Below are 22770 nucleotides of genomic sequence, written 5' to 3'. Positions count from 1 at the left end.
AGTTACAAAAATGATAAAATAAACAAACAAACAAAAAAAAAAAAAATTTAAACATTCCGATCCCATTTATATCCTAAATTGAAACGAAAGCCGGAATTCTGCTTTGTCTAGGCTTATCATAAAGAACAAGTTATCTAATTCACTTACTGACAAACACTGCCATTTTACTTTTCCAGTATGAGATACACAACAATTTAAAGCTGCCGCATGTAATTTAGGTCTGGAATATACCTAACCACACATATTTTACACCTTGAACGGAATATTATTCTAGGGATAATCATTTGTTCTGATAAACATATTCTCTGAAGATACAAGACTAATTTTATTTTTGAGTTATATTATAGAGAGGAATGAAACGTGTAACTATCTGTAACAAACATATAAGTGAAGAGTAACGAACATATACTTAAAAATTTCAAAGATGAAAAAATACATAAGAATAAAATACATGAATTCACTGTTATGTGCATCTATTATGTTTAAGATAATGCAAATCGCATCACTCACAAAGAAATAGTTTCCATCCACTGGGGGTTTAAGCAGGCTTTTATAGTTTTTGTTTTCTTCTTCTGTGAGCTTCTGTTTTCCGGTATGAGTTTCAATTTCACGTACGGGTCTGAAAGGCCATTGGGATCCATAGGAATCAGATTTTTTGCTTGCCTAACTAAAAGAACATTAAAAAAAGTTTTTTGTTACTAACATTAAATGAACTAAAACATAACGGATGATTCGAAATTTAAAAAAATTGTCAAAGATAAAAATTAAAAAGATTTAAGTTATAAAATTTCTGCCATTAAAAAAGTTTATTATAACAAAGCACCGATTATTTGGAAAAAAGTCTAATAGCTCTCCGATAATTATACATCAGAAATCAGAATGAACTAGATTCACGGATTATAAATCTGAAATGAAGCTTAGGGCAGATTTAACAATTCAACAATTGTATTAACCTAAACAAAATACATGCATTTCCAACTCGCAACTATTGGCCCAGTTCAGTATTTCCCTTGTGGTAGAAGAATAAAACTGAAAGAAAGTAAATAAAATTTGAATTATGAAAACTTTGAATTAAAAGATGGAGCCATACAAAATATCTCGTCCTGTTATAGTATCTGTTAGTGAGCAGGCGTCCTGGCATAGGGGTAGTGCGTCTTACCCGTGATCTGGACATCCTGAGTTCGAGTCTCGGTTTGGGCATGGTTGTTCTATCAGCGAGATGTGTGAATGTACCCTCCTGTAAACAGAAGTTGTGCAAGCGAATGAGTAATGCGTGAGTAGCAAAGTCATACTCTTGGCCGCAGTTGGCGCTACTAAAAGAAACAAGAGACGCTCCCCCCATCGGCTTAAAATCGCTGTCTTCGTAACAGCGAGCTTGTCCATGGCAAATACCATAAGAAACAGCAGCAACAACAATCTGTTAGTGAAACTTGCATTATAATATATATAACTAAAGTAATTAAAATAAATATATTCATCTTAGTCTTGGTACGAATAGTAAAAGGTCAGCCGCATATGAAATGTGCTTACAACAAATCCCCCCCCCCAACAAAAAATTATGAAGACCAAGATTTATTTGAGTGATCAATTTCTTCTCACCATATTCGAGAATCAGGTCTATCTCAATTTTCACCAGCAATCGCCTTAATATAAAGTAAACAGCCGCTCCAGGGGTGGTCCTTTATTTGAACTATCCTTTGATGTAAATAAACACCCATTCTTAGAGGTGGTCCTCGATTTAGACTATCCTTTGATATAAGTAATCACCGACTCTAGATGTGGTCATCCATTTGGACTATCCTTTGAAAATCACCCGTTCTAGAGGAGATCATGTAACAGGAATATCCTTGGATATAAGTGAATACCCGCTTTAGAGGTAGTCCTCCATTTGGACTATCGTTTAATAAAAGCAATCACCAGTCTACATATGGTTCTCCATTTGGAGCATCCTTTGATATAACTAAGTAAACAGCTGCTCAAGCTGTATCATTCATCTAGACTATGATTTAAGCAAACGCCTGCTCTAACGGTGGTCATTCTTTAGATTATCCCTTGATATAAGCAACATCCTGCACTAACGATAGCCATCTATATCAAATAACATTTGATATACATTATCTCGCTCTAGTAGTGGTCACTGTATTACTATTAGACCATCAAAATAACATAAATTCCCAATGACATCAACATTTTCTACTCGTTCCCTTCTTTGGATAAATAAAAATGAACGCCTTTGGAGAGACAGTCGAACCAAATGGAGCGATGTCCAGTGCCTAGATGAATATCATAATGTTCGTAAATGCTTTAAAACCCCAGGCAATCTACATATACAAATATCATATCAGCGAATAATTAAATATCAAATTTTTGATTATTATTTGAATTATAATTGAATATCTTATTTTAATAAATAGGGACTGTTGAAATACTACTCATAAATATAGACAACTAGCCACCTGATCATGTAGTCGTCATCTATCTGATCTCCTCATAAATAATGTGTAATGTCCTAGCAGTGGAGGTTACGTGTAAAGTGTGGTATTGGAAAATATAGTGCTATTCTCATAACGGTAATAATTGTATTGTATTATCGATTCAACAAACTAAATTCAAAATATTAAAAATTTCTGGTGCAGTACGATCAAAATATATAGCAAAAAGAGTTGAGAAAGTCTGCATAACAAAATATCTCGGCAATAAATCAACTTTGACAAGCATAGGGGTGGGGGGGATTCATTCACGCTATTGCATAAATTTTTCTTTCTGTTCATTGAATTTCGTCAGCATTTTGGATTTTAACCCGAACCCAATAAGATTTCATATTGGATGACATATTACAACGATGCTTTGAAAATCTTCGAAGAGGATATTAAATTCCAAAGCACAAAAGAATGCATATTCGGCTCACACAGCCGTAAATCCTTAGAGCCAGCGTATCACCATGCAAAGAGGGAAAACACGTAAAAGCCCGTAATGTTCATTACTCATATTTTTAAGTCTCCCGATTGAACCTAACAGGATAGTGCAGTTGTTATGGCAACCTGGTGCTGAAGCCAGACTTTTAGTGCCCGGAGTTTTCAGTCAAACACAAATTAGATCTCCCGGCATCCTTGACTCGCAAGGAGATGTAAAAATGTTTAGGGACTTGTTGATTCAAGATGCAAGCCTTCAATGGTGACTCGTAGATGTCAGGTGTAGAGTTTTATGATTGGAAGCGAACATTTACAAAGACTCCCGAGAATTCTGAAGGGGATGATTTATCCGCAATAAACATCCTCCGCATGCGCGGAGGTGATAAAATATCAATTGTTTCATTACTTCAGTGGGAGTAATAAAAGAAGATGAAAGTGCATTTGAAAAAAGAAAAATAATGCGTGCGAAGAAAGAACAAAAACTCATAAAGTGAATACATAATAAACCTCATCAGTTGCTATAGTTGCTCTATAATTATGCTGTTATGATTATTTATATAGATTACAGAATAATCTATTTGTCCAGTTCTTTGGAGACGAATCTGGTAAATAGGACATGAAAATGTATTACATATCAAAGTTTATTACATATCATACGATTTACGTATGGACTTATTTACATAAATGCTACTTTTTTTTGAAAAGAAAGAATGAAATATTTATTTTAATTGCAAGAACAATAGCATGAATATGATAAAAAATTACTCAATTTTCTTTTTCTATAAATTATTTTTCTGCATCTACGAGAAAATGGAATTGTATTTGTACGATCAAATCATTTTCAATACAAAATTATAGTATTATTTATATACATGGAATACTATCGACATATTTTCTTACATTAAACAAAGTTTTGGAATTTATCAAACATAAAATTCACGTTAAAATGATAAATGAAAAAAATATATTAAATTTTATAGTTGCAACCTAAATATTATAAAAAATATTTTATCCTTATAATTTCTTCGTTTCTAACATATGAACCCAAATTTCGTTTAAAATTCAATAAATGTCGAAACAAATTTTAAATGAAAATATAAAACTTAATAGAAGAATGAATAAACTTTTAGATGTAGCTTTTTGAAAACTTATTAATGAAATCAAAAAAGTATTAAATATATGCTAATACTTAATATCGTTACAGGCAAAGGAGATTCATCGTTATTCACTCAAGCTATATCTAACCTACTTTCGCTGTAAGAATCTCTTGAAAGTAAGTTGCCAAATGTCAGGATTAAAAACAAGACAGTTGAAAGAAATCTGTGGCATCCTTTTAACAAAATAAATAAGCCCTTTTCATCAAATTTGCAGTTCACAGAGGTTTCCAATAATTTATCAGAAATCACCCATTATTTTTAAATATTCGCATGTTTAAAATGGATATCTAAAAATAGTTTCCTATAAAAACATGCGACTTGAATGCAGATGAATGGTAAGTGTTATCGTTAAAACTAGTCCTATCTTTACCGCAATCATAACTTAGCTTTTTGTCTCTAAACTTTTCACTTCTGTTGTTCCAACGTTATTTGTATGTTACTCTCAAAGAATTCATCCTTTCTATCCTAGTAGGTGGTTTATAACTTCTCCCATACATTTGATTTCGGCAACGTTCAATGTACTCTCGTTTCCAATGGCTTATTCTCTTCTCCCTTCCACCTAGCCACTTTTGAATTCAAAGCTCAGCCAACACATTTCAGACCCTTTCATCTCAGGGTCATCATCAGCAGAAAAAGGCATGATGGTGAGAAACTACCAGGTTTGGCCAAAGTGTTGGGTTAAGGAAGTCCTGAACCGCTAACTCTCTTTTCCTCAGGTAAACGCCAAAGGTCCTATCAGATCCATTTACATTGTTATGCATTACATTTGAAATCTGAATCGTTCATTGTACTATCAGTTCCAGCAGCTTCCACTCATGTGTTTTCCAGCTGACCCCTTTCGAATCCAAAACCCAATCAGCACGTTTCACAGGCTTTCATCTCAGTTCTCAGAAAAAGGCGTGATGGTGAAAAACTACCCATATTGGCTAAGGAGGGGGTTGGAGGTGGTAGGGGGGTGTCACCATCCGCTGATTCTCTGTTTCTCATGTGCTTCAACGTGAAACATAAAATTGTCTATTTAGATCCATTCAAAAATAAACATTACTGAGTGGTAGAATGCCTATCAGGCAAAAGCAAGTTTCGATTGCCCAATCCCTTTTCTTCATCCAAAATCAGATATTATTCTTGAATTTAATTTATTCAGTATCGAAGCAATATTTACAAACCAAATATTAAGACACATTGAAATAACAAGACAGTTACTATTTACGGAAGACTTTCAAGAAATTTCTTTCTAATATTTCACATATAAAAATTTTTAGCTTTGAAATTAATTTAAAACAAAAAGGTAAAAAAAAGTAAGTTTCAAAATATTTTTGGAACATTATAAATGCTCAAACATTGAAAATTGTACAAAATTGACACAAAAAATATCCAGGCATGTGATATTGAAAACATGAAAAATATGTTAAGAATAAAGTTCTGAAATTTAAATGACACCGGAATTTAATTTGAACAAGCTCAAGAATATGTAAAAATACCCCCCCCCCCCCCAAAAAAAACCTTGAAACCTCTGGGTCTTTCTTTAGGGCTCCAAGGCATTTGCCTACCATGTATATTTGATATTCCGAACCTGTTATCACTACATTAATTTTCAACCATGACATAAAACATTCATGATAAAACAATATCAATGTTAAACGAAAAAATAAATGAAAAAAATAGAAGCATTTCAACAATATTACAACGAAAAAAATGAATGTACATATTATATTAGCTGAAAGAAACATCTAACTTTAAGAAAAAATTGAGAGTTCATATTATATCAAAGGAATTTACAATTAGAAACTCAAATGACATTAATTTACATGAGGAAACTGAGAGCCTGCCACTGACCTTCGCAAATAAGTTTGTTGGAGGTGGCCTCGACCCGCAGTTCTATCCGACCTCTTCTCTCGGTGTGGTCGCATCCACATAAGTTAGGCACACTCACCTGGCACTTCTTGTGGACATTCATGTCGCATGCTAAGATGGGAAAAAACAGCCAGATAAACATTTGCATTAAAGACAGAATCTGAGACTCTTATTGTTGAACTGTCAGTACATCAAAGCAATTATGAGAAAACTGAAAATGAACAAAACTTTAATGTTAGATTAAAGTTACATTATTTAAATTTTTGCTTTATGGAAATTAATTATTGATTAATGTAATAATTCATTTTTGATTTAAAATAGAAAAGTTTTTAATAGAGAAATTTTAATTAAGATAACAGATGTTTACATAATTTAATTTAAAACTGCAGTTCGGACATTTTTTCCTGCTTTTTTTTTTTACACAAACTTATATTAGCTATATTGTTTGACATTTTTTTTTTAAACCTGTATACTGGATAATGTGTACGGAATTTTAAAAGGGCCCACCAGAATTTTCAATATGGACAATGAAAATTATTGATTATTTAAATTTTTCTATTGAGTACTAATAAAGCTTCATTTACTTCATTTTCTTAAATTACAGTTTTAAATGACAATATTTACTGGCTGACATACTATCTCTCAGTTTTGTGATTGTATCAAAAACTGTTAGAAACACTCTACGGGGCAGACTGCCTGAACCTGGTGCTACTAAATTTGTAACGTCGTTACTTCTTGAAAGAAAGTATTCATTAGGAGTTAGAAAAAATTTAATTAAATTTTATATTAAAAATTAATTGAGGTTTAAAAGATTTCCAACCATAACTTTGTAGTATACTATAACCAAAATATATTTTTATACCACTTTAAAATGAAAACAAAAAATTTATTTTTTAATGATATCATTTTCATTTCAGCACAGTTTCATTTGTATAATTTTAATGAATTTGTAAGAATATTTTTAAGAACATATTACAATAGCACTTTTGATCGTTTTAGCTATCTAACTTACATTTACAAGTGTTGCGGTGATATTGCATAATATTTTTTTTTTGCGCATCCATTTTCATATTTACATAAGTAATAAATTTTAACTATAAAATAAAGGTAATAAATCGAGCTTAAAATATTATCACGGTGTTACGGACTATAGGTTCTAATTTCTTTCTTCCACATCTTTTCCTGTTTTTATTAAAATGTGAAGTGTAAAAAGTATTTTGTGAAATGAAGAGAGAACTGGTTTTGGGATGGCGTGAAATGTATTAACTTTTACAATCTGAGGAAGAAAAAAAAAATGTTCAGTACATCAATTAAACAACTGAAATGACTTCCCAAATCTTTTGCAAATATTGTGCCGATCGTATTAATAATGTTGAATGCTAAAATACAAAATGCGTGGTAAAATTTGTTTCGATAGATTTTATTTTAAAAATTCATCACGGTAGGATTTATTTTAACCCTTTATCTGGCATAGCTGCTCAAAAGCAAAGTATTTTTCTTTTTCTTATGGGATATTAACAGCTCCAAATGTTTTATATGGGTATTGCACAAATTTCTTCCAACACAAATTTCTGCGAAGTAATTAAAATAAATTAATTAAATAATTTTCAAAGAATTAATTAATTAAATATCCTAAAAGCACATAAAATTGTTATATATACTCAGTTACTTAGAATGTGCACTCAAAAAATTTTTTAATGTACTTTTTTACCATTTGCCAATTAAAGAGTTAAACCGAATCTTTAATATTTCGGGTTATTTTTTTTAATGGAGGTACTTTGATGTAGTCACTGAAAGATTAAATACCAAAGGTTTAGGGCGATGAGAAGGGAAGGAGTGGGGATAGAACTGAAGAGATTATATTTAATCTGAAGCAAAAGGAGAAATCCTATCAATTAAAAAAAGTGAACCGAGCACACGTGGCTGAAAGGCAGCAGTAAAGATTTCTCCCATCTCTTCCACACATGCAATTTTTTTTGTGTGTGTATGAGTGGGGGGGGGGGGATTAATCCTCTATAAGACAAAAAAAAAAAAAGATCAGGTCCATGAAGCTGATTAAAGGAAATGATGATTATAGCTTAGCAAATGAATTTGCTTTCAGGAATAGAAATGGCTCCACACCTGTTATTGAAACGCATGTGCAGTCTTCAAAGATGGCTTTTTTTTCACAGTATTTTGCGAATAATATAAAAGGGCATATATTTTAAAGATAAGGAGAAGTAGAAAATGATATTTGAAATTTATCTTTAGATTATGATAAAAAAAAAAAAACGAACGAAAAATATTCAAGTTAAGCTTAAAAAAATTATTTTGCATAGGAAATTTACGAAGTACAAAATCTGCCATCAACTTTTTCCAAATGTCACAGTATTCTTTATATAAATATCTGACTCAAATAAACTAAATACAAATATATCGTGTATAAATACTGATTGATTCTTCGGTATAAATAAAGGAGACACATACGATCTATCGATTAAAACCTCTCTGTAAAACTTGTTTCTCTTCTGACATTGAATGCATACAGAAAAACCAGCACTCACGAATATCTAAAATCTGCCCTTCTCCTTTGAAATGAAAGAAAATTAACGAGTCTGATTTTTGATTGAATATAGACAGATTTTAAATCACGATTAGAATAATAATAAATTTTTATTATCAGGAAATTTAACTAAGATATACACATCACATAAAATTTGATTTTCCATAACTGATTTCTATATCAGCAGTAACATTCGCTGAAAAACACAAAAAATTTCATTTTATATTAGGAAAAGTTGTATGAATTTAAAACAAAAAACTTATGCACAATAAAGTTGATTCTGCTGCGGAAGTTATCTTCTATAAAAGATGATTATTTGTGAAGAAGCAGTAAAGTTCTTTCCTCTCTTTTTGAGTTATTGGAAGACAAATATTTTTTCCCTGTTAACACATTCTCATTCTTCCTCAATCACAGTAAATGAATCATCATACATGCATCAATATAATGAGGCAAAAGGGTAAAATCAGCTCTTAGGTGATTAAATGATTCACATTTCACCTACAAGAAAGAAACTCTAATGGTTAAATAATGCCATTTTTACATTCATCATATCCAAAGGAAACAAAATCAGCTAGAAAATTATCAGTATCATCCTTAATAATATAAGACCTAACATCTCCGATTTGAGGATAATTCACGTTTCACTTCCTTGGCTAAATGGGGAAACATGGGGAAAGCCTTTAGGAAATAAATGGGGAAAGCGTTTAGGAAATTGCCTATTATGCCTATTTGGCACTGGATTGGTGGAATCAAGAAAACTTACAGAATTCAAACCGACTAAAGCGAGCAATTTATAGCTAAAGTGCATATTTATCCATGATTTTTCAATTATTTATAATTATAAAAAGAAGTATAGGTTTGTGTATTTCTTTAGGTGCTCTAAAATGCAAACTAATAGACTTAGATCTAATAAATTGGGGCACAAATGTATTTTTAAAAGTAAAAATGTGCATCCACAGCAATTTTTTTTCTTTGGAATTTTAAATAGAATTAAAAATGGAGCAAAGTTTTGACTTTTGCTGTCGAATTTCCGAAAATATAAAAGCATAAATTTGTTTTTTAACCACATCTTAAAATGTCTTTTAATGACATCAATTTTAATTACTATCAATGATTAAATTTTGATATTTCCAAAAACATTTTTTGCATAATTTTCAACAACAGATATAATAGTTGTAATCAAGTTGAAATAGTTTTCATCAATTCATTTAATATTTCATCACGTGCTTTTATTCTACTGCCGAAAGCTACGATTCAGTTTATTATCTGCGCAGTTCACATGAAAATAAAAGTTTGAAATTACATTACCGCTAAAAACAATGCGGAATTTGAAATAGATTACACGGTTACATAGTTTTTCATGGCAATATTAAGTCTTGGAACTCGATTTCTAGAGAGTCATAAATATTAAGTTCTATCAGAGATTTAATTTAAATTAAATGCAATCAATATTAATAGTATCCAGCTAATCATTAAATAACTGCTAACATTATTTAAAAGTACAGTCAGAGATAATGTTTCTTATATTCATGTTCTTTTGCCATGCCATCCCATCCCATGTTTTAACTCAGCCAGCAGCCTGGTGAACAAGAGTAATATGCAAAACCTCAAATTAAAATTACAAATTCCTTTTTAATTATCTGATGCAATGTTAAGTGCCTAAGAATCTTTACAAAATACATCAACACAATGCGAAATTTAAATTTCTGCTCATTCAAATCATCATGAATATAAACTTCGATTCATGAAATAACATGATGTCATAATTTGAATTATGAAAAGAAATAGATTGCGCAAGAAATAATTTCACGACTTTCTGACACACCATTTTGTAAGTTCAAGACCAGCGCTTCGGTTGAAGGTGGTCTTCTGAAATTCCACGAAATCCAACTTTTAAACTGCATTCCGTAAGTTATTATATTTCATTTTGGCTTCAATAGAAATAAAATCTTTCTTCCGCTTTTTTTCATCGATGCTTCCGGTTCTAAATTTTATTTTGTTCAATTGAGTTATCTTTACGAAGTTTGGGAAAGAAAAGGTTACCGGAGATTTTATATACGACGTAAAAGCTCAGAAAAATCTTGCAGTTGGAAGTTTCTATATAACGGGAAATATATAGTATTTTAAAACACCAAAATCATTGATTATATAATAAAAATTACACTGTTCATTAGATTTCCAAGAAATAAAATGAAAAATATTTTTAATTTGGTATTCATACATTTAGCCCAGATTTAAAAATGATTCAACCACATCTGTTTTATAATGTTACTATCTATTTAACATCATTATATTAAGAAAGTTCCATAACATATTTATGGGCAAAGAGAGGGAGATGAATATTGTAGAAAAAATGAATTTAACAAAAACCGTTTTTAAGCTATAGTTTTAATAGTGTCTAAAAAATAGATCTCTTTTCATTATAATCCTTTTTTTTCTTTTTAATTTATCTACAAATAATTTCTTATACTATTCAACACCAGGTGGCGCCACGCATATGACACTTTAATGGAAAAGAGTTAATTCAGACTTATTTAATGTTAACAATAAGTATACCTATCAGCAGAAAAAGGTAGCCTATTCAGCAGTGAAATGAATTTATTTTACTTAATGAGGAATTAAATTATTTAAGAAAATCATAAATATTGTTTGGGTCTGTGATATACCGAAAAAAATTACTTATTGAAATAAGTACAAATAACTTGAATTATAGTAATTATAATAATACACTTACCTTTACATTTTAAACCCTGATGAATGATGCCATACAAGAGTGAACCACAATGGTCACAAAATGCAGGACTTGTATAAGTATGGATGACAAAATGATGTCTTGTCCTTAGGTCCTTTTAAGAAGAAAATGGAGAAAATTATTTTAAACATTCTTTCTCTCTTTTCAAACATTAAACTTTTTACACTTTTATTTATTAAATATATCATAAATATATTATAAAATAATCTACTATAGATAATCCATATTGTTTTGTGAAGACGAGTGTCAAATGGAAATATTCTCGCATTCAAAATAATAAAGGGCTAGTAAAAAATATTTTAATAATAAAAGAGGCTCACATTTTTATTGCTAATTTTGATTGACTGCTTTCCTTATTTTTAATTTCACTAAATATAAAAAAGTTATATTAAATTAATTTACAAGAAAAGCAAAATTTATCAATAAAATCAGCTTATATACATATATTAAAGCTTCTTTTGTATAAAATATAATATGCGCAATCTTTGAATTTTACTTTTACTTACCTACAATTTAACTTCGATTAAAATAAGAAAAATTTGCTGTATCAAAAATTTCGTCAATCTGCCTGCAGTTTGACGAAAAAAAACTGACTCTGCCAAACGATTTTTAAAAACCATAGATGATTAATTCTTGTCATGTTATGATTTTTAAATAACAATAGAAAATTTAATTAAACATTGTGAATGGCAACTTAAATATGAATTTTCAATTTGGAATAAATCGGCAGACATTTACAAAGTTGAATGTCAATTTCTACCGAACTTCTGAATGAAATTTTAAGTAGCTGGAAATCTAAAAATCATTTATAATTATAGTAAAATAATTTTTCTTATACAACTCTATTTCAATCGTTTTGGCTATCTTAAATTCAATTTACAAAACATATCTTGTATTGTTTCATTTTGTTGCTTGGGCAATAAAAACAATTTTTAATTGATAAAAAATTATTTAATTCATTGTCAGGTTGTTTTTACTAAAACATTCCTTAGGCTTCACACTAATCTATCTATATCTATACTTATAATAAAGCTCAATGTGTGTGTGTGTGTGTGTTGGCGCTCTACAGGCCAGACCGTTTGACATACAGCTACCAAATTTGGTACATGTATACCTTGGAGGTTGGGAATGTGCACCTGGGGTTTCTTTTTTCGAATTTTTAATTAGAATTTTAATTATTAATTAAAAACTAACTTTCCCGCCAAAAATATCTTCCATTTTCCCCACCGCCAACTTTTCCGCCAAAAAAATCTTCCATTATCCCCAGCGCCAAACGAGAAAGGTTTCAGTTTTTTTTTCTCCCAACAGTAATGAGGCTAGGGTTAAAATTTTTCGGCGGATTATTTCAATCGGTTCTGTTTATTTTCTTAATGTTTGATGCATTTAAAATTAAACATTGTTAATGAATCAATCTTTCAGATTCATTCTGAAGTACTTTTGAATTAAAATAAAACAGAATAAAGCAAATTAAAAATTTCTAATCCGCATAGCGTTAACCCAACTGGCGTAGAAAAAATCACGTATTTGCGTTACGTAACCGGCGAAGAAAATTCACGCATGCGCATTCTGTTCTGATTGTTGCCATGACAACGTTGTCAATGGATGATTTAAATTATTTTTGGGTTAGTTGCATGCTTTTGTAAGTAAATTGTATTTATGTTACTTATATATTTTTTGTATATGCTTATAGTTTTAAGTACATCGTTTTTTAAGTAGTTTTTTTAAAACCTGTTTTCAACCGTTTATTTTAAACGATTCGTTTTATTTTCTTAGTGTTTGATGCATTTAAATTTAAACATTGTTTATTAATCGATCTGCTCATAATGAATCTAAATAAATTTTGTTGACCAACTCTTGAGATATTACATAAATTAAAAAATATATTCTTTAGCGCCCATAAAGCTTAAACGCTGAGTGACTCTATTTTCAGTAATCAGATTATAAAAAAATGCTTTGTTTCAGTAAAAAATATTATTATATTAATTGAAGATAAATTCTTTCCACTTTAATTTAAAGCATAAATTCTACCGTTTTCAACCGTTTATTTTAAACGATTCCTTTTTATTTTCTTAGTGTTTGATGCATTTAAATTTAAACATTGTTAATTAATCGATCTGCTCATAATGAATCTAAGAAAATTTTGTTGACCAACTCTTGAGATATTGCATAAATTTAAAAAGATATTCTTTAGTGCCCATAAAGTTTAAACGCTCAGTGACTCTATTTTCAGTAATCAGATTATAAAAAAATGCTTTGTTTTAGTAAAAAATATTATTATATTAATTGAAGATAAATTCTTTCCACTTTAATTTAAAGCATAAATTCTACGGGTGCTAACAGAAAATGAGAGAGATACATATCACGTTATGACTGAAGGCCTTTATAATATTATGAATGAATTATATGATAATCAAAATTTGAAGTTTTAAAATATTTTGATGAAGAAGCTATTAAAGTAGAAATTGCATAAAATATTTAATTATTAAAATTTTAACGAACATTAAGATTGGCGAACCGGCTGGTCGCCAAAGGCGGCTAGTTATGAATAAAATACGAATAAAATATGTATAGTAGTTTGTATCTTATTAGGCAACAACAATTAACAAAAAAAAATTAACATTTAAGTTTTATTTATATAGATCTGAAATCAAAAGAAGCTATAAGAAATCCTTTTGGCTTAAAAAATTTCATCTAAATTTATTGACTGATTATATTTAGAAGACTTTTATTTTATTTTTTGGTAATTACATGCAGTTGCAAAAGCGGGAACAAAGAATTATTACGTAGCATTTAAGTTCATGGTTTTAATATTATTTGGATGCGCATGCAGATTTGTAATGAAAAATTGAATTAACTCCAATCCATATCACAACAGATTATTCATACCCATATAATAAATTTAAAAATGTTGCATTAGAATTATTTCTGATATACATTGCCATATGTCAATTTAACCTTGTGTGTGTAATATTGACCATTAAAAATTTAAATTATTTTATTCATTTTCAAATTTTGGAATTCTGTCCATTCCGTTTTATAGTAAAAATATGCTGGTGACTGTTTTTTATTCTAGTCACATATTTATCTCGAATGGGAAGAGTTCCAAGCTAGTGTTTATTAGATAGATTTAATTCATATTAAAAACCCGATATTAATTTGTCATAACTTTTGACGATTCCTTAAAAAAATAAAGCGATTTTATTAGAGGAACACTATTTTGAAATAAATTACCTCCGGTAAAAAAATTTTTATGATACTGAAATAAGACCGACAAAAATTTTAATAAAAGAGATAAAATTTAAATTCTAAAATTTTAATACTTATACGAAAACTTTTATCTACCAATGATATATTATCTCAAAATTCCGATCTGATAAAATGACAATTTGTTTTAATGTATTTCCAAGTAGATATCGTGTCGTTTTAAAACTAATTTTTTTTTTTTTTTGCATTTAATATTAGACCATATCTAAAAGTCTAACCACGATGTTTCTGGAATAAAGATATTCAAGTACAGATTTAAATTAATTTCCAAGTAAGGTTTCCATACTGCCAAGTTGAAGACAGCAGTGAAAAAAATGGGCCAATTAGGAGGATTGCTATATAATTTCTTGCATTCTGATATCAAACGATTATTTTTCTTGTTGGTAAGTTATTAAATTAGAGATTTTTTTTTATTGAGAAAAATGTTCATAAAGAGATAATGCTAAACATTCGACAAAAAAAATTTGAAATTTTCATGGTAAGATCCTTGTTTTATTTAAACTTCATTGAGATTTCTTCATTAAAATGTTATGACACAAGTTCACAGACGATTAAAAGATAATTTATCCGAACTTACGTCTGAATCGACACCTTTGTCGGCTCCTGGGCAGGTGAAAGTGACAAACTCGTGACATCTTTTATGAACCACGAAACTACAAACTGAAAAAATAAGGAGAGGAAAATTTTGAGAAACAATACAATTAATTTATTTAAAAAAATGCATATTTATCATAAGTAAATAAGAAAAAGTTGTTTGAACATATTTAATAAATTTCACTCGATAATAACTATCGATACAGAAGAAATTAGTTCCATTTAATACAACTATTGAAGAATATATTATAAATTTTAATGGTTAAATTTTATGTTATTTCTGCTATAGAAGCGATGACAAATGAATAAGAGGACCATGATCCACTGTTAAAAAGTGTAAAATATTTTTCAATATATCTATTTTTTAAAATTAGAAATCAAAAATAATACATATTTATATTTGTGTAAAATAAGATATATCAGATAAAAAAATGTTTTTAAGAGTGAAAATTTTTAAGTATTCAAGATTTCTTTATTAACACACCAAACTTATTACCTTTTTTCAATTCCTACTATTAGCTCACACTCTCCCTATATATATTTATATATCTTGTTCAAATTTTCAATCGTTAATAAAATAGTTTTTATTCATCTACTCAAGTTCAAATACATTTTTTAAAATTTGTAGTGGATGACACTTGATGTAATACAGTTTTTACAAATATTAATTCATTAATTATTAAATTTAATTAATTTTTAATACTTTAAATAGAGTTTTAGCAGTTTGTAGTGAAAATTGAAATCAGCAGGCAGTAGCTCAATCGGTAAAATGCAAGGATTTCATTATTTTTCACGTGAAGGTGAAGAATGCGAGTTCAATTCTTGCGAAAGTAGGAATTTATTTAAATTGAATTACTGAAATTGACTGAAAGTAGAAATGGCTTTATCAGAGAATGGTAGTTTATATCAGTAGATGCTCATTTTGGCAACAGTTTTTTCCCAATGTATTTAACACACAATATGCGATCGAGTGAATGGATAACATTTTAGAGAAGCCTCGACATAATATTCAGCCAAAAATGCATATTTTGTAAAATCATATAGGATATTGTATAAGAATTTTGATATCTGAATTTGTGATACCTTTGATAAAAAAATCAAACATGTGAACACATGCCCTGCAATATACAAGCCTTACGTTATTTGGGATGGCGTTTTAGTTTACATATTCAATCTATATATCTAAAACACAAGTGTACGTGGTACAGAAATCGTTCTTATTACTTATCACTGAATGGCAACAGTGAAATGTAAATAAATAATTAGATTGCTTCAGTGAATGTTTTTACAGCTGCTCTTCCTACAGTTTTCACTAATTAATGGAGCTGAAAATGTTATTCGAAATACTTTGGAGAAGACTGGCATTCTATTAAGTCAAAGTAAACAAGACTTAAAAAAAAGCGTCAAAAAATAAATTTAACAACCGCTAAAATAGGCTTAACCGTTCACCAGATGAATGAACCCTATGACTTAACTATTCTATATTAATCGTTTAAAAAATTATCTGGGCAAACAAGCTGGTTTCCAAAGGCGGCTAGTAGTTAAATAAGCTATTTCATTGCTTTAAGTGCAACATTGTTTTAAATTGTTTCCGCCATAATACGTTAATGATCAAATTTTATATTACATTGAAATGAAATAGCAACCACGAACATTTTATACAAAGAGAAAAAAATGTACAATAACCACTAACATATTTATAAAAAAATTGAAACAAAAGATCAATCTATGTTTAAATAAGATACTTTGTCCTATCTAACCATATTTCACTAATCAATATCTAAAACAGAAAGGGAAAAAAACCAGAATAACAATTTTTCAATAATAGAGCTCGAACACGAATTTTCTTTTGCAAAAGAGTTTATTACTAAAATGCCAAATGACCAAACTGTTGCCATGGTATCCTGGTAAGACACTGAACACGAAAACAAAATAAATAGAAAATCCTATTTATTCAGTTTCAACGTATTTGTTACTAAAGAGTTGCCTCATTCCGCAATTTGAACGCAATAAGTTTTAAACTAAACGATCAGTTCTCTTCGACAGTGGGACAGCGATATGGTACTGCATATTCGAGTAAAAAGTAATCAGAAATTTTACCTTTTCTATAAGAGACTATATTTTTTTATTCTAAGAGATGGAATTCATGTTGTTCAGTTATATAAATGACCATTTTTGTAAAAATCATGCAGGCTGTATCGAAAAGAAAAGAAAATCTTGTAATTTTGAATCATGCTGGAATGTCAAGAATGATATTTGAGCCATTATCTTTTATCAAAAAATTCCACACCAAGGAAAGGATGTTAATTTAGTAAAGAATTTAATGATCACAAGGTAAATATGGCGAATTTTAATGAAATGGCTTCCAAAGATCCTCCAGTTCTGAAGCTAAGACAACCACCTGGATAAGATGGTGCCTTTTATTAGCAGTAGAAGTTAAGGTTAAAACGTGTCTATACATATCGACAAATGAATCTAAAATTTCGAGGTGTATATGTGTGGGGAGGGATGCAGTGGGATTCCTAGCACATGTAAATCAGTTACAGAAGTTAGTCACATGAGCTTCACTGAATCTATCTCCCTCTCTGTTCCCCGGGAAAAAAAGTGAACAAAAAGTTTTTCTCCCTCCTATGGGCTTAAATAAATAAATAAAAAAAATGGAAAATATATAATTGCCCGCCGCTGTCTGTAACGCTGGGCGGAGTTAAAAAATATCCCACCTCTTTTATCTGTGTCATCATCGGACGCTGAAACTGCACCTTTTACTTATTTTTTTATTTGATACCAAATCAATTTGTGATTTTTTTAATGCTTAACATGGCTGCTTTATAGGTGTGCAAATAATTCAAAGCACGAATAAATAATGATTATGCTGATTCGTTATAATCACCATTTACCGTCCAAACTAAAGGCTATTGCTAACATTATGTTTTAGCATTTTTTAAAATTTTGTATTCGGAATGGTATATTTTTTCTGTTAGTGGATGATTACTTTTTCAATATGATTTTAACTAATTAGTTTTGATTAGAACGTTTTAAACATTACGTATAAAGAAGATTCCATTGCAAGGAAATATAATTTTAATGTTGCTGCCTACCTCTAGCCGTAAACGTTTGACCAGAGCAAGTCTCGTACGATAAAGACTCCACAGGCATTTGCCCAAACTACTCGGAGTACATTCGACAACGCTGTCGGACCAAAATTTCTTCCTTCTTAGAAGGATTCCCTCCAAGCAAACGCCCAACACAACCTGTTACATGCCTATCTAGTATGTGACGTCACAGTTTCCCTTGGCTACTCGTTCTTTGAAACATCGGTTATTAAACGAGTCGTTGTTTTAACATTTTATTTTGTTCGCTATGAGAATATTCGTTATATGAGGTTTGATTGCATATGCTAATGGCATTTTGTTTAACGCTACCAAATAATGCGGAGTCTATAGAATATGAATTAATAATAATAATAATAAAGATCTCCACATCTTAAGGACTCTTATTCGAGTTACAATATGATATAAAGCAATAATGAGAAAAAGCAATAATAAATTCATCTCTTAATTAATAGGAACTTTTTTTCTTTTAAAGCTTATTGTTACATTTAAAAACACTTTTTAAAGATCTAATTTTTTTTTTATATTGTTCCTATGAGTTTTAAGGTTTTTAAAAAATTTTTAATTATCTAATAAATTTTAAGATATCTCATCTTAAGGAAATTATTTAATTATCTATGCTATTCTTGAATGATTATTGTTACACTTTAAAAAATGATTTCTTGTTTTAAAAATAAACGTAACATAATTATAAGTTTTCTAAAGAAGTAGTTGTTGCATCAGTGACTTTTGTGATGAAGAGTGTATATTTATTACATTCATTCATTTTAATATTTAAATAAATATTAAAACGTATATTGTAAAATTAACATAATGATTAATTAGATTTTTTTTTTCAAAAAATGACTTAATTGCATCTGTTGTCTCTACTTAAATCGGCAACTAACTTAATTGAAAACTAGCTTTCTGCCCTTTAAAAACAAGCAACCGAAGAAGAAGCTTTTGTTTTAGTCACGGATCAATTAGAAGAGAAATAATGTGACATGATTGTGAGTTTTTATTACTGCTTTTAGGGTGCTAAAATGTTTTTGAACATGATTATAGTTAGTGGTTTTCATTGAGAGGTTGTATTCCTTCAAATTCACTTAAATTTTATTTTAATTGATGTTATAACATCCTTAAAGCCATTAATAAAATTAACATATAGAGTCAAAGTAAAAAATAAAATCCTATTGACTGTTTATTTCAATCGTTTAGAACTTATCAGCCATACTGTGTTTCATTAACTCAGTATATATGACAAAATGTGGTAACATTTAAAAAATTCGAGATATATTTTTTAAGAACTCATAATAAATTCATTCTGAAAAAAAAAAAACATGAGTTAATAAACGTTTTCTACGAATAGCAATTCTATTCTCTGAATCAGTAGTTCAAACAGATGTAAATAATATCTAAAAAAAAAGCATTGAAATGAAGATTGATAACGATAGTTTAAGGAGGAAAATGAAGAAAGAGTTTCGCGCTTTCGCTGCAGTGGAATGAAACATAAGCATAAAATAAAAAGCAAACCTTAATGGTAAAATTATATATAATGAAATATTTATGTAGACATTTTTTTCGGAATATGATGTTGAATTCAGTCTATGTTTCATCAACAAAATGCTTACAGTTTGGTTTTTCATATACTAATAAAGTATATATGCAATGCAAAAGCATTTTGAAAATAACTTTATAGATTTTAAATATAAAAAAATAAACATAAAAATGTTGTAATTAGGGATTGCAATACCGGACAAAAATTTCAATACCGGTATTCGGTATTTTTCAGATCTTAATACCGGGATACCGGTTTTAATACCGGTATTAGAAATTTTAGAAAAAGAAAGAAAACACAGGTGTTTCTTTGTTTTATTTGCCAGTTTCATTAGAGAGTGTAAATGTTACAAAAAATAATTTGTAACTTATAAAATATAACAGTATATAAAGAGTCGCAAAAAAGTAAAGGAACATCTTATTTATTTAAATCGTAAAAAAAGTGTAAATATCACTATTCAGTCTGTGATACTATTAAAATTTTTTGAAATTTGAAAATAAAAAACATAATGCATTAATTGTACTATCATTAAGCCCGAAAAGTAATTTTGTGCAAAAATGACCAGCTGTCAAAAACGCTCTTTCGGCATCTACGCTAGTTGGTGGTACTGTTAGGAATGAGCGATATACTTTTTCCAAGTATTTACCTATATATACTTCATCTTCAAATAAATCGATTTCTCGTCGGGTGGTTTTGGATATAGCTGATTTCTATATTGTAGTTTGGTTCTTTGAAATTTTTTTTATCTATCACTAATTCTAATTTTTGTTCAAGAAGCAATTCATTTTCACTATCGACAGTGATGTCATCATAATCTTCGATAACTGAACCGAATTCTTCTGAATGTGTATAGGTTTGTGGGTAAAAACATTTAAGAAAATTTACTATAAACTTAATCAGATTTGAATTGGTTATTTTCTTTCCTTCTTTTTCATTTTTAAAATCATTATAATTAAGTAAATATCATAAGACATTTTCTATTTCGGTATGCCTTTCAACTGTGTGAGTTTTCAATGTAATATATAATTCTTCAGAGAGTGATGTGTGCTGTTCTTTCAGTGACTGCAACATGAAATTTATTGTTGCATTAGCTGTTAATAAATTAGAATCTCTCTGACATAATGCCTCAACAGTCAGTTTTATTGGAAGTAGAGCTGATGCAGTTCTGGATATTGAGTCGAATTCACTATCTGAAAAATTAATTTACGAGTTGAAGTCGATTATTGCTTTTTGAATTGTATTTCTCAGTTTCAAAAATCGTTCCATCATTAGGAGTAAACTGTTTCAACGTGTTTTAGAATCTAATATTAACATATATTCTGTTTTATTTTAAGTTAGCATATATTTTAGTAATGTCATTTTTTATAGGGGAGCGTTTAAATATCTTAGCAATTTTTTGAACTTTATAAACTATAGGAAGCAATTCGTGATGGGTTAATATTTCATCCTCATTAGAAATATCTTCTTCAGCAATGAGATTGTCATTATTTTCATTGTCAATATCACTCACTCTCACTCTTACTCTCTTCAAAGTTGGAATCCGAAGTTTCTATATCCACAGTATTTGGATTCTTCTGTTCTTTATTTTTTGATATCTATTACTCCTAATTGAATTCCATCAGCATAACACAATTGCTGATTTGCACCAATCAACTTTCTAACTTTGTTCATAACTGTTGCTCCATCAGTCGCTTTTGGATACAATATTTTCTTTCAGGGATAATCCATGTTTCGCTAATTTAGATTTAAGCAATTAATTAAGCCATTAATTTCGTCCATTAGGGAGATATAAAAGCAAAAACGTATACTATTTTGCTATGTTGGCGATTCCTGAACATATAGTGGAGACAATTTTAAAAATTTCTAGTAAATACCGAAAAACCGGTATTTAAACTTGTGAATACCGATATTACAAAATCGTAGAAATAGCTCAAAATACCGGTATTCGGTATCCCGGTATTGCAATCCCTAGTTGTAATGTTGGCAAATTATGAAAGGATATTGATAAAATACAGTAAATTCAAACAGATTACATAAAATAATGCATAAATTATAAACGAATTGTGTTGCAAAACTTCAAAGAGGAATATAGTATAAAAATTTAGTGAGTGATTCATTTTTTAATAAATTATAATTAATTTATTAATTGTATTTTATTTACCTGTTTTAATAAACAGTAAGAGCGCGCATTGTAATCTTTATATTATAATTCGAAAACTTATAGTTCTTACAAATTTATTTATTTGACAACCAGGCTGCTAATATTTTTAAAAAGATATGGTTGCCATCTCCCTCTTTCAGCCCAGCAGTCCAGAAAGATACATAGTCGGAAATCTGCCATTCTTCAAAATTACATAATATATTCCAAAACAGAAATGATGTAGCTTCCATTCAAGCTGTTAATATAATTAAATTCAATCCATATTAAGTCGCTGCCGATAAACTGCATTGGTGGTTTAAACAAATGTATTTTGTTTGATATGAATTTTACAAAAAGAAAAAAAAATATTGCATATTATAGCACTTAATTCATTCGAAGGGTTGGTATGGTGAAGAATTCAACGAGCTTAATGATGGCTAAAGGTGATTTATTCCACAAAAGAAGCACGGAAACATACGCAGTAAAACACAGCCGAAATGAAGAAAAACAGAAAGAAAAAAAAAAAAAAAAAGAAAAAAAACAGCAGTCGCAGAAATCAACAACATATAAACAGTAAATCTTTATTAAATAGCAGTACAAAAATTTCAGAACGAAATTACTGGAGATTCACATTCCAATTAGAGAATCGTTGTACATACGCCTCTGCTTTTTATAGCTCCCGTGACAGGACATCAAAAGATCGAAAAGGATCTGGCATCTTGGTTTCTAATAGAGATATGTCTAAAATTTATGCAACTTCATTTTTTTTTGTTGCCAAGTTCGCTACCAAGTCACCAAATGGCCATTAAGCCTGTCACCAATTGAAAGAATTAAAAGAATCTCCTATCTTAGCTCCTTATAATAGAGATATCAAAAAAGTTTGTGTAACTTAATTTTTTTTTATTTTT

General features: G+C 29.3%; 1 protein-coding gene across 2 annotated transcripts in view; it reads right to left on the bottom strand.

Moving 5' to 3' along the window:
- LOC129968826 (protein kinase C, brain isozyme-like) overlaps positions 1–22770 on the bottom strand; it is a 195985-nt gene that overhangs the window by 67035 nt on the left and 106180 nt on the right. For both annotated transcript variants that reach the window (XM_056083100.1, XM_056083099.1), the window contains exons 3-6: positions 15059–15141; positions 11200–11311; positions 5906–6034; positions 511–667 (exon numbers count right to left, since the gene is read on the bottom strand). In XM_056083100.1, the coding sequence (XP_055939075.1) occupies positions 511–667; positions 5906–6034; positions 11200–11311; positions 15059–15141 (481 nt within the window). The remainder of the gene's footprint in view (positions 1–510; positions 668–5905; positions 6035–11199; positions 11312–15058; positions 15142–22770) is intronic.

The sequence above is a fragment of the Argiope bruennichi genome, chromosome 5, assembly GCF_947563725.1.
Source record: "Argiope bruennichi chromosome 5, qqArgBrue1.1, whole genome shotgun sequence".
Taxonomy (NCBI): Eukaryota; Metazoa; Arthropoda; class Arachnida; order Araneae; family Araneidae; genus Argiope; species Argiope bruennichi.
The sequence above is the reverse complement of the archived record's forward strand: the minus strand, read 5'-3'. Positions and strand labels throughout refer to the sequence as shown.